This window comes from Durio zibethinus, chromosome 15 (assembly GCF_047325235.1).
Source record: "Durio zibethinus cultivar Kanyao isolate XHJ-2024 chromosome 15, ASM4732523v1, whole genome shotgun sequence".
NCBI classification, from domain to species: Eukaryota; Viridiplantae; Streptophyta; class Magnoliopsida; order Malvales; family Malvaceae; genus Durio; species Durio zibethinus.
In genome coordinates this window covers 19,847,543-19,859,449 of record NC_143176.1, presented here as the reverse complement: position 1 = coordinate 19,859,449, position 11,907 = coordinate 19,847,543, and the positions used below count along the sequence as shown (strand labels likewise).

The 11,907-nt window shown below is 31.8% G+C and overlaps 2 protein-coding genes across 3 annotated transcripts; one reads left to right on the top strand and one right to left on the bottom strand.

The window, feature by feature from the left end:
- Positions 1 to 4,461: 4,461 nt before the first annotated feature.
- LOC111301237 (protein SUPPRESSOR OF PPI1 LOCUS 2, chloroplastic-like) lies at positions 4,462 to 9,825 on the top strand. 2 transcript variants are annotated; one of them, XM_022896772.2, is made up of 11 exons: positions 4,462 to 4,668; positions 4,785 to 4,851; positions 4,973 to 5,008; positions 5,340 to 5,484; positions 5,655 to 5,813; positions 5,908 to 5,978; positions 6,055 to 6,133; positions 6,229 to 6,344; positions 6,771 to 6,918; positions 7,704 to 7,773; positions 9,212 to 9,825. In XM_022896772.2, exons 1-11 carry the CDS (start codon positions 4,635 to 4,637, stop codon positions 9,367 to 9,369), a joined length of 1,083 nt encoding a protein of 360 aa, XP_022752507.2. In that variant the 5' UTR covers positions 4,462 to 4,634; the 3' UTR covers positions 9,370 to 9,825. The 2 variants fall into 2 exon arrangements, with proteins under 2 accessions (XP_022752507.2, XP_022752508.2); XM_022896773.2 differs by lacking the exon at positions 7,704 to 7,773 and having other exon boundaries at positions 9,212 to 9,369.
- On the bottom strand, positions 9,745 to 11,879 carry LOC111301239 (uncharacterized). Its single transcript, XM_022896774.2, has 3 exons — positions 11,431 to 11,879; positions 10,406 to 10,513; positions 9,745 to 10,320 (listed from the first exon to the last, which is right to left on the bottom strand). Exons 1-3 carry the CDS (start codon positions 11,752 to 11,754, stop codon positions 10,009 to 10,011), a joined length of 744 nt encoding a protein of 247 aa, XP_022752509.2. The 5' UTR covers positions 11,755 to 11,879; the 3' UTR covers positions 9,745 to 10,008.
- Positions 11,880 to 11,907: the final 28 nt, after the last annotated feature.

Sequence of the window (11,907 nt, the reverse complement as noted above, 5' to 3'; positions counted from 1 at the left end):
TCAATGGAAATAGAGAAGGAAACAAGGAAAAGAAAGAGTGATTCTTTGCAAAAGGTAGCTTCCTATGCCAGGGAGGTAGCTTTAGTTTATATAAATTAGAGTTGCTTGCTCACTGCTTTAGTGGTTGATTTGTTGAGAATTTCTTTTTTTTCTTTTTCATTTGTCTGGTTTTTCTATATACGTGGATTCGAACGTATAAACTCGCATATACAGGTATGAAATGCCAAATTTTGGCTTCCATCGCCTTTGTGGATGATTGAGAGTTTGAGACTGATAGAGAAACAGAAAACTATAATTTTCCTCTACATGTGCTTTGCTGATATCGTTGTTATTTTTTTCATGAAATTGTTCTTTTGGATTTGAGAATGGGAGCAAAACATCTTGGTACATATAGAATCCTGGATATCTTGGCATGTGGTTTAACAAATTTGGGTTGATTTGATATTTATGCCATAATGGCATGTAATAGAGAAATTGTCTAAATTATACTGATAGTACTCCCTCTATCCCTTTTTTTTTCATTTTTTTTGAATATTTCAAAATTATGTCTTTTTTTTTTAATATCTAAAACTCTTTTTTTATATTTTAAAATTATTTTTATGAATTCTTTATTTTCTCACATTAAAAATCATGGCACTTTAATTTTATTAAAAAAAAAAAAGGCTTTGATATTAAGCATATTAAAATCAAAATTTATTTTTTAATTTTATACAAATGATAAATATTTTAAATAAAGGGGCGTATTTTAAATAAAGGGGCGTATTACTTTTCTTATATAGTTGAACATCACTTCAGAAATAAAATCAGTCTAACTGCACTAATAAAGAGAACATAGAAAAAGACAAAGTAGAAAGCCATCTTTTTATCACTTGAACAAAATCCAAATGAGGATCTCTATGTATGAGTTTGCTCCATATCTAGATTCTATGTATCTTGCTACCGGATCAAGTGGAAAAGATACCGTTGTTTGATTGATTTTTTAAAATTTAGGTTTGGTTTGTTTCGTAGAAAATAATTTTTAAAAGATAATTTTTGAAAAATAGTTATATTTTTTAATTGAATTTTTTTTATTATTTGGATAAGTTATGAAAAATATTTTTCATTGTTTAATTATTTTTTGAAAATTTTATTTTTTTAAATAATATTAATATAATTATTAAAATATTAAAAATGATTTATTATTAAAATATATTGAATTTATTTATTATTAAAATTATTAATATTAAAAAATAATTATATTTTAATAATAATATTTAATATTAAAATACTTAAAATAAAATTATTTATTTTTTTTTATATTACTTATTAATATAGAATAATATTATTTATTAATAATATTTATTAATATATTATATTAATAGTATATTATTTATCAATAATAATATTTATTGATTTATTATAATATTTATTAATTAAATTAATAATATTTTATTATTATATTATTTATTAATATAATATTATTTATTAATATATGATTTATAATATTATTTATGAATATATTATAATATTATTTATTAATATACTATATTAATAATATATTATTTATATAATATTATTTATTAATATAATATTATTTATAAGTAAAATTATGTTTAAAAGTATTGATAAATAATTATACTCATAAACAATTTTTTTTTCAAAAAATGTCTTCCCCTTTTCAAATGCATAAAATAATTTTAAGAGAAATGATCTCATTTTTTATTGATCAGGAAGTCATTTTCCATTGACTAACAAGTTTTTCGCCAAACAAATACCTAAAAATGCAAAAAACTGACTGTTTAACGAAAAATGACTTCTTAGTCAATAAAAAATAAAGTCATTTTTCTAAAAATTATCTTACGGATTTGAAAATAAAAAAATACTTTAAAAAAAAAACCGTCTATAAGTAAAACTATTTATTAATATTTTTGAATATAATTCTACTTATAAATAATATTATATTAGTAAACAATAATATTATATTAATAAATAATATGATAATAAATATTATTAACTTAATTAATAAATATTATAAAAATATATTCATAAATAATATACTATTAATAAATAATATTATAATTTATTAATAAAAAATATTATATTAATATAATAATATGATAATAAATATTATTATTTTAATTAATAAATTTTATAATAATATTATTAATAAATAATCTACTATTAATATAATTTATTAATAAATAATATATTAATAAATAATATAAAGAATAATAAATAGTTTTATTTTAAGTATTTTATATTAATATAATATTTTAATATTAAATATTATTTTTAAAATATAATTATTTTTTTTAACTCATTCAAACAACAAAAAATCTCTTTTATTTTAGAAAATGTAAATATTTTTCAGACATCAATTTTTTAAAATTATTTTTTATCAAATAAACGGAGCGTTAATGAGAATATCTAAAACAAAGAAGAAAAAAAATAAAATTGATTAGAATCAAAACTTAATTTAATTTATTCATATAATTATTTTTAAAAGATGATATTCGTTATGTTTAGAGTTAAAATTTCAGCACTTGGATTCTTCTATAATTCTCAAGTTATGATTTTCAATGTATCAAAATAAATAAATAAATAAAGGTGGTTGTGATAAGATTTAGGTTTGATTTTTGCTATCAACAGTCTTAGTTGACCTGCGATCTATAAATTTAATATTAATTTTCTTTGACACTTGCAGTTTACCTAATCCTGGAATGAAGTAGCTTTCCCCCGCCCCCCTAAACTTTTTAAGGTGGTCAGTTGATAAGAATCTAAAGTCACTTACTGCCAAGCTTATTAGATCACTCAGGACAGGTAGAGATTGGAATTGTGCAAAACTTGTTCTTGTAATGGAGATTGGAAATGTTGTCGGACAATTTTTTTGTTAGCCTTTAAGTCACAGAGAACATCCATCATGATGAATAAGAAGCAACTAACGGGCTGTTTGGTTGATGAGAAACTGATAATGGGATTCCCCCGATTGCCAAAGCTGATCAGAATCTGTACAGCAAGATAATTGTATTCTGCAATTGGTAGGATGGAACTTTTCCCCATTTTGTCTAGAAAATCTTAATTATTATTAGGGTTGGCAATCCGATTCGTAATCGACGGATTTTAATTTGACTTAATTTTTAAGATTGGTTTTTTAAATCAAGTTTCAGATCATATCGAATATTATTAAAAAAAATCAGATTCAAGTTTTAAATAAATTTAACTTGATATTATATAAAAAATTATTTTTTAATTTTTAATATATATATTTATATTTAAAAAATAATATTTTATATTTTAAAAAATATTTTATTAATTTCATGTCGGATCGAATACGTTTTATATAAAATCGATTCCGATTGGATTTGGATATAAATAATAAAAAAAATTTCAAATCAAATTGAGTTAAAAAAAAGTAAAAAATTACCCCGACTCGACCTATTATCGATTCTAATTACTACCTTGACTAATTAACTTTATGTTTTCAGTAAAATAAATTAGCATAAAGTAATTATTTAAAAAAAAAATTTAACATAAAAGCAAAGCAAAATAATACCTAAACGATGCGTCAAGTAGCAACTTGCCAATTTAAATGGTGTTAAACCTTTGTAAAACTTTAAAAAAAATATTAAAATTTAAATTCGAATCAAGCCATCCACGTTATCCTCTTTTAAATAAATAAAAAAAAAATTGGCATCAAACCTTCTGATTTGACTGATATATATATATATATATATTCTTTGTTTAAATCATAGCAAAATTAATGACGGACCTTTTAAATTATCTTTGATAAAAAAAAAAAAGAAAAGAAAGAAAGCTTTTAAATTATTATGCATGTTTAAAGTTGGCAGGGTTAATTCAAACCGGAAAATTTACCCATTCATATTCAAATACAGGAAAATGGAATCCGAAATAATTGATAAGTATATATTTTTATTGAAATGGCTTGACCATAATCTCTAAATAATTCCCTTTTTAATACTATCCATTATTTCATTTTCATTTCAAAACATATTTTCTAAATATTTATTAAGCAAAAAATATTTATTTTAAATTTTTTTAAGTTAAATTTAAAATTTTCATTTAAATTCATATTTAGACTATTTGAATTTACATTCCTAACATGCTCTTATCAGATAGAAATATGGTATAGTAACTTTATAAAAAATGTTTCAAGTTTTGTTAATAATAATGTGATTTATTAATAGAACATTAAAATTTTAATAATATTTTTAATTATAAAAAAATATAATTATTTAAATATATTTTTTAAATAAAAAATTCAATGAAAAGGCCGAAAAAGGTGTGATATGAATCATAAAGAGACCCAAGGCTCAAAGGAAAAGAAGGAAAAAAAACAAAAGATAAAACCCAATAAAGAGACCCCACGTGCAAGTAAGACCAAGGAAGAAGCAAAGGAGATAACAAACTTCAAACTTTAGGTGATAAAAACAACATAAGAAGGGCTTCTTTCCCCCTGGACCAAGGCAAAAACATCACATAAAACACAAGAATCCTCTTTTTCTTCTTCTTTGTCTTTACTGTTTTACAATAATTTCGTTTCATTTCATGCAAAATGCAATCTTTGTCTAACTGACTGTCTGACCCATATATCCAACCATTTTTCTTTGCTTAATGTTTTTTTCATCTCCAACTCTATGGGGGCTCAGAAGAGCGTCCATGCAGGCAAAGGTCAATCTTTCTTCTTTTTTTGTTGTAGTGGCAGTCACATTTGTTGCTTTATTCTTAATCAAAATACTAATTGTTGTTGTTTTTTTTTTTTTTAATCTTTTGTTTTGTAATGGCAGCCAAGATTGATGTCAATGTTGATTTCACCCACAAGCTATGTGCTCCTATGATATTTCCTTCTTTAAGGTTCTTACTTCATGCTTTAATTTTTCATTGCTCTTTCACCCTTCATTTTTGTTCTTTCTGGGATCTTAGCTGATGGGTTCCATTGATTAATTGAGTTGTTTCGCTTTCTTTTTTTTAACAGGAACACTAGCAGTCCTCTTTCCCTAGTAATTGGAAGGTAGTTTCAGTTTAATTGCTTCTTCATTTTTTTTGAATTTGATAATTTGGTACTTGGTTTTCTCTTGCTTCATTATTTTTAATAAAGTTGCCATTTTTGGATGGTAGCAGAATGTGGGTAAAGGAGATATGATTAGAAATTTCTTTTTTTTTTTTTATACTGAATTAGATATTTAGTATGATTTTGTTATTTCTCTTTACCTCTTCTAGTATATTAAATTGGGTAAAAAATGACTTTGGAGAGATAGTTTCTTTGGTTTCTTGAATTGGGTGGCAATTGAATTTAGATTTTGGTTATTAGTCCAACAGCTGGCTCAATGTGTTTGTCGCAGTCTTTGCATAAAACACCCAAATTTATTTGGTGGAAGTGAGAAGCTTGATGTGTCGTGGGATAAGGGATTATATGATTCAAATATCTTGGTAGCTTATCGGAGGCCTCGACCACAATGGGTTGCTCAACAATGTTTTATCTTGCAGGTATGTAGTTGATCTTGTTCAGTCGTTACCATCATGACCTTTTGTGGATGAGAAAGAAACAAGGAGTACAGTTTACAACATAGTTTGGATTGCTTTAATTTTTATTTATTAAAACCCAATTGTGAGGTTGGAGTGTGGATCTAGTTCTTATTTATAATAATTTCGTCCAGCACTCACTTTCACCTGAGATTGGAGTCCATGGTATACCTGTAGACAATTTCTCTCGTTCAGGGAGTGGCAGCATGAATTTGTCTCGATTATCAGTTGGATTGGATCTAAATGAACCCGCAAGTTCTAAATGGAGCAGCACAACAAGTATAAAATTTGAGGTTTGGACAGAGCTTATTACAATCATACTCATACCTTATAATCATTAGTTTTCTTGGGAGGGAATGTAGTTATTGTAAAATGTGCACCTTACAGAATGTTCGCCTGTTGAGTGATGATGGCCGCTCCATTACCAGAGATCTTGATGGGTTTCCCGTCACTTGCAGGTAAAGATGCCTGTATTGCTCCAATTCCAAACAATAAGGTGAACTGATTGTTGACAATAATTTAATTATTGTGCAGTGGCAATGCCCATGACAGTATGGTAGTCTTAAAGCAAGAATCTCGATATGTGAAGGCAAATGATCGCAGTTTTTCTCAAGTAATTTGCCCATTTCTACTGCAACATGCTTAGTGAAATATGCCATGCATGTATCTTGAATAAGGCCACTAACTGGATGTTTCTCCTCATTTCAGTTTACTATGCAAATAGAACAAGGGATTCCTGTTCTGTCAAAGTGGTTAATCTTTAACCGATTCAAATTTGTTGCATCAAAGGGCATCAAACTTGGACCTGCCTTTTTCTTGACAAGGCAAGCACTGTTGTTTCTTTTTCCCCTTTATTTAACCTTTCCCCACCCCTCCCTTTGTGCATAAAGGTTATAAACTTGATTGTATAAGGGGGATTAATGGTAAGTAGAAATTGTTAGCATGAAAGATGAAGCAAGAAATGTGAGGATAGTTTGGAAGCTTGTAATGAGCTGTGATTGGAAACGTAAAGATGCTTTAAGAGAGGTTTGTTTTGCAATGTAACAGAACTACATATAACAATACTAAAGAGAGGAAAGAAGCCAACTTGTACTACATGAAGTGTAAATAGAAAGCATTGAAATTAGAAAAATTATTGGAATTCCTGGCTTGACTTTGAAGAGTGCATGAATCCTGCTCTAGACTAGATAACTAGATCAGGTGTTATATCATTTTTAAATTTGCTTCACTCTTACCTTTTCCTCTGACAGCCTGACAGGTGGTTCCATTGTAGGAGATATGGCTCCTTATCAAGCATTTGCAATTGGTGGTCTTGGTAGCGTGCGAGGGTATGGCCAAGGTGCTGTTGGATCTGGAAGATCATGTTTGGTTGCTAATACTGAACTGACATTTCCTTTGGTATGTAATTGCTTTGTCATTATATAGAAGGCACTGTGTTCTAAGAATCTGTGTTTCGTATTTTCCTACATCTATTATCTCTGATAGCTGTTTACCGGGCATGTTTAACTGCAATAATGCTGTATGTATCATTTGAAATTTCTTAACTTCACAAGATAGTTGTTAGATTAAGAGAGAGATTTGTGTCAGTTTGATAGTTTGACCTAAATTATTTTGGGTTGCTTCTTCCTTCTATGTGTGTGTTCATGCTCAAGCACATATATAGCATACATTTTGTCTAAAAGAAAAGCCAAACAAAACCAACTAATTCGGTTTTGGTTTGTATGATTAAAAAGTTTAGGTTGGTTTATAAACTGGAAAGAATTTTTTACTCTTTTTGATGCTTAAACTAGACTGAATTATTATTTTGGTTTCAATGAAACCAAACCAAATTGAAAACTGAATAAATAATATGCATGCAGTCACCAGTTACAATGATTATCATTCCTGGAAATTTAATTTCTACATACCTAATGTCTATTTTAAAATCTAGCATGATAAACTTGTCATTAAATTAAATTAAAAATAGAATGATGAAATTCCTGTACATGCTAAACTTGAAGCACGTAATGGTTTATATATGAATAATATTGAAATATATTAATTTGAATTGATTATATCTATTGAGGAAGGCACCAAAATTCCCAAAGGGCAAATTACAAACCAAGGGTGAAAAAAAGTTTTGATTGTGTCATTGCATCTGTCTACCTTATTACATGACCTTACATAATTTTTGCTGCATTCAGAGCAAGATGTTGGAAGGTTCTGTTTTCCTAGACTGCGGAACTGATTTGGGCTCTGGTCGGCTTGTACCTGGTACTTGCTTATGACACTTAAAAATAGCTGCCAAAGTTGTATCTTAATGATAAACAAATCTTATGCTTCTACTTTTTCACTAAACTTTGTTTCTGACATTCTGTTAATTCTCAACTGGTTGCATTCTGCATCACATGTTTAAGACAGCATGATTCAGCTTTCTATGACTCATGAAGCATCTGCTTCTTTTTAGTTTTATCATACTAATATGCTCAGCCAGAAATTCCTACCAGGAAGCTGGGCCAGGTGCCTGCTGGCCCTCTTATCTTCTTCACTTGATTATATGGTTTATTCTGGAACCTTAGGATGGTAGTTGATTTTAGATGTCAAGCTCTGCTATTGATGTATCAGATCTTGAATATTCGAGCTCGTGGATAAAGCATCCTAGTTTTTTACTTCTATGATCTTTTTTGCTGGCACTTTGACACCTGCATCATGAACAATTATCCTGTCGCATCCAGTTGATTCTGGGATACCTTAGGTGCGTGTGTCACGGGTCGAGACTTAAGCTCCGAACCCGCGCGGCTCCGGGCCCCGGGCATTCACCCTTCCGGCGTCCCGAATCAGCCTGACCGCCACGGTTCACATCCTTGTGAGGTATTGTCCGCTCTGGCCCCCTGGCCTCACGGTTTTGTCCTACAAAAGGCGCCTCACAAGGCAGAGATGGTGTTAACCCTTTTATACCCCAGGGACCTTCCTATTATGTTCGATGTGGGATTCAGGACTCCCCCTTAGGTCCGTGACATTCTCCCGCACCCAACCTCGTGACGCCCTCGTCACGGAGGCCGGCCCACCCTGCCTACCTCCCTCGAGGCGCTCGGCGTGGATCGAATGGTTTAGGGCTGGCTCTGATACCACTTGTCACGGGTCGAGACTTAAGCTCCGAACCCGCGCGGCTCCGGGACCCGGGCATTCACCCTTCCGGCGTCCCGAATCAGCCTGACCGCCACGATTCACACCCTTGTGAGGTATTGTCCGCTCTGGCCCCCTGGCCTCACGATTTTGTCCTACAAAAGGCGCCTCACAAGGCGGAGATGGTGTGAACCCTTTTATACCCCAGGGACCTTCCTATTATGTTCGATGTGGGATTCAAGACTCCCCTTTAGGTCCGTAACACGTGAACATAGCTTATATCCACTAATTGTTACTCCCTTAAAAATTCTTGCAATTCTAGGAACAACTCAACTATAACATTGCCAATAGCTATTTTTATGAGAAGAGTTGAGCCTTGAAAGTGCCATGTAATGGAAGATATCCAAGAATGGAATTGATTACTTGTAAATCTAGTAAATAAGAATGGGAAAGGAATGAAACCTTTTACTTTTATCTTTTTATTGTATTTTTTGTTATCGAAGCCATATCACTAATTCAGTAGTGAAGCGGAACTGCCTTTCCAGAATTTGTTCTTCTTATGGCCGGTTTAATTTATGAGTTTCAGGAAATCCAGCTTTGAGACAGGGCAAACCGGGATCTGGAGTTGGACTTGGATATGGTCTTCGCTTCAAGTCTCCACTTGGTCATTTCCACGTTGATTATGCCATCAATGCCTTTGAACAGACGACTCTATACTTTGGCATCACAAACCATGCTTCTTGATTGGCTTAACCATACAAGCTGCTGCCAAATTCTTGCTCTTCCCATTTCATTAGCATGGAAAAAGACCATTTCAGAGAGAAAACGGGGAGAAGAAAGGGAAAGGGTTTGGTTAGGGACTGAGGATGGTGCTAGGAGACGTCTCTGATGTCTAAAGGGTTCCGGATGCTGCAGACTCTGGCGCATTCATCGTCTTCAACCTGCTATACAGTTGCCATTTCATGGAGAAATATTTGAAGCTGCATGTATCCAAGATTTTTCCCCTTTCTCATTTGCAAGTATTGTACTTGCAAAATCATGAAGCAGCTGAAATACGTCATGCTATTTCTTTAGGAAAAATTTATAAGATCATTGATTCTTGAAGTAGAGGGTTTAGAGGCAGAAACAAAACAAGTAGATTTAGAAGTTGTAACTTGTGTACATGATAGAATCAAAATCACACTTCATTTAAACGTAAAATCATATAGGTGCATACTTAACAAAGATGTTGGTCATCCAATTGCATTTACTACAATGGTTAGATCATCAACATAATTGATAATTTAAGGGTGAGGGTCAAGGCAGCTAAGACACTAAAAACTTAAAAACATCATTACAACTGAAGATAAAACTCAATCATCTGTATTCTGCATGTCACAAGTGTTAAAATAAGTTGCTGTATTGGCTGGTAAGTGAATCACGAAGATTTGAATACAAACTGTAGAGCGAATATTGCCTAAGATTTTCCACTTCATACCATGAGTTGAGAACAGCAAGATGCTTGTCCGTACCAGAAAAGGCAAGCTGTATCCCAAGGCTGCAATCTACAGAACCCCCTCGGTTTTTGCAGTCTGTTGTTTTGATAGCACAATCTTGGTTGTTAAGGCAAAAGAAATTGGATTTGGCTGCGCACGAAGCACATCCATCTCTCTTCCAGTATAAATTCTGTAGCCTACCTTTCTGAAACTCAAGAACCTACATAGAAAGAAATTTGTTTGGCTCAATAATCAATGAAGGAAGCATTCATAAAAGAGCAAGGCCCAGAATTATGTGTTCTTACCAGAGTAAAACTAGTTACGATGTATGTGCTGTTTGCAACAAATGCAGGGATGGATCTTGCAGCATATTTTTGACCGGCAAATGCTACCATATACCCACCATAAGTATCCTGGGAAGTTTAAACATATTTACAATTGATGGACAATTGATAATTCCAGTGTTCCGACTTTTTCTTCTTACTTTAGTTGCATAAATAAGAATGTAAAAATGCAGACACAAGACAGTAATAACAATAAAGGCTTTTGGAAACATGACAGATCAAAGAGGCCACAATAAAAATTGAAACAGCATCTTTCATTTTTCCAAACATGGTTGATATGTTCAGTTCCTAATAGATGATAGTATTAATCTTTTTCCGCCATAATTGAGTTCAATTGTTGACAGAAAAGTTGTAACTCAAAGTTCCCACCGAGTGTCCAATACACACCAGCTGCTTGTTGAAGAAAAGGCTAGGATTATAGGCATGTTGGACCTTTAAACCAAGGAAGTTTGATATCAAATGGGAGTTAGACATACATGAATAGAAGGCACAATCGGAGTTAGACAAGAAATTCAAATACTCTTCTTGAAACTCCTCTCGGATAAGAAGCCATAACAAATACTGACTTAATAACATACCCAGATTGCCCCTTAAGCTATTCAGCATCAAAACATGAACTAATTTCATTTTCCAGTAATGTGTCAAGAACTATATTTCTGGTCAATCCTGATGTCATAAGTCTTTCTTTTCTTGACATGTCAAAGCACATATCTTTTTTTGCATTCAATTATGAACTATATTTCATTTTCCATTTATATTTGCCAATAACTTCCACTACTTAACACATATCAACAAGAAACATATTCCTGTTTTCTACAGATTCAAGCCACAAAGTCTCTGAACTAAAGAACAGAACTTTAACCAGAATCGAAAAGCCTGAAACCCAAAAGAGGAAACTTTAAGGCAAATTCCACATCCAAAATCAGAGCTGAAAACCCAAAACCAAAAACTGGGAAAGTAGAAATATGATAAGTTAAAACCATTACCGGGAAGAAACTGGAAGTATTAATAGTGAGGAGGGAGATTTCATCGACTTTAGGCCTAAAGACAGCGAGTTGAGAGTTCAAAGAAGAAAGAGAAATTCGACGGTCACAGGGGGAAAGTTGTTGAGACTGGTTGAAGAAGAAAGAGTCCCTGGAAGAAAACGCTATGCCAAAGGTGAAGCCATCGGACTTTTGAACCTTGGTGTCGGAACAGGGCTGATAGACGTCGTTGGTGTTGGTTGATGCTTTGATGTTGCTGGGGAAATTTGCTGTGGCTAGGAAGATGAGGAAGGAGACAAGGAGCTGCGGGGTGTTGAGGCTGGGCATTTTGAGTTAAGCCAAGTGAAAGAAGAAAGAAAACAGCTTTTGAATTTGGGTTTGGTTTTTGCTTGAGAAAATTTGGGGAGTAACGGAACTCAAAAGGCACCAAAATGAGAGGGTGAGTTTGGTTTGTTCTTGCTTTGAACCCTTTAGAAGTTG

Excerpts from the sequence above, each read along its gene's own strand:
- LOC111301237 (XM_022896772.2), top strand. The coding sequence starts at position 4,635 with ATGGGGGCTCAGAAGAGCGTCCATGCAGGCAAAG. Across the intron at positions 6,345-6,770 it reads CCTGCCTTTTTCTTGACAAG|CCTGACAGGTGGTTCCATTG; the intron begins GCAAGCACTGTT and ends TTCCTCTGACAG. Across the intron at positions 6,919-7,703 it reads CTGAACTGACATTTCCTTTG|AGCAAGATGTTGGAAGGTTC; the intron begins GTATGTAATTGC and ends TGCTGCATTCAG.
- LOC111301239 (XM_022896774.2), bottom strand. The coding sequence starts at position 11,754 with ATGCCCAGCCTCAACACCCCGCAGCTCCTTGTCTCCTTCCTCATCTTC. Across the intron at positions 10,514-11,430 it reads ATACTTCCAGTTTCTTCCCG|GATACTTATGGTGGGTATAT; the intron begins GTAATGGTTTTA and ends TAAACTTCCCAG. Across the intron at positions 10,321-10,405 it reads TCGTAACTAGTTTTACTCTG|GTTCTTGAGTTTCAGAAAGG; the intron begins GTAAGAACACAT and ends CTTTCTATGTAG.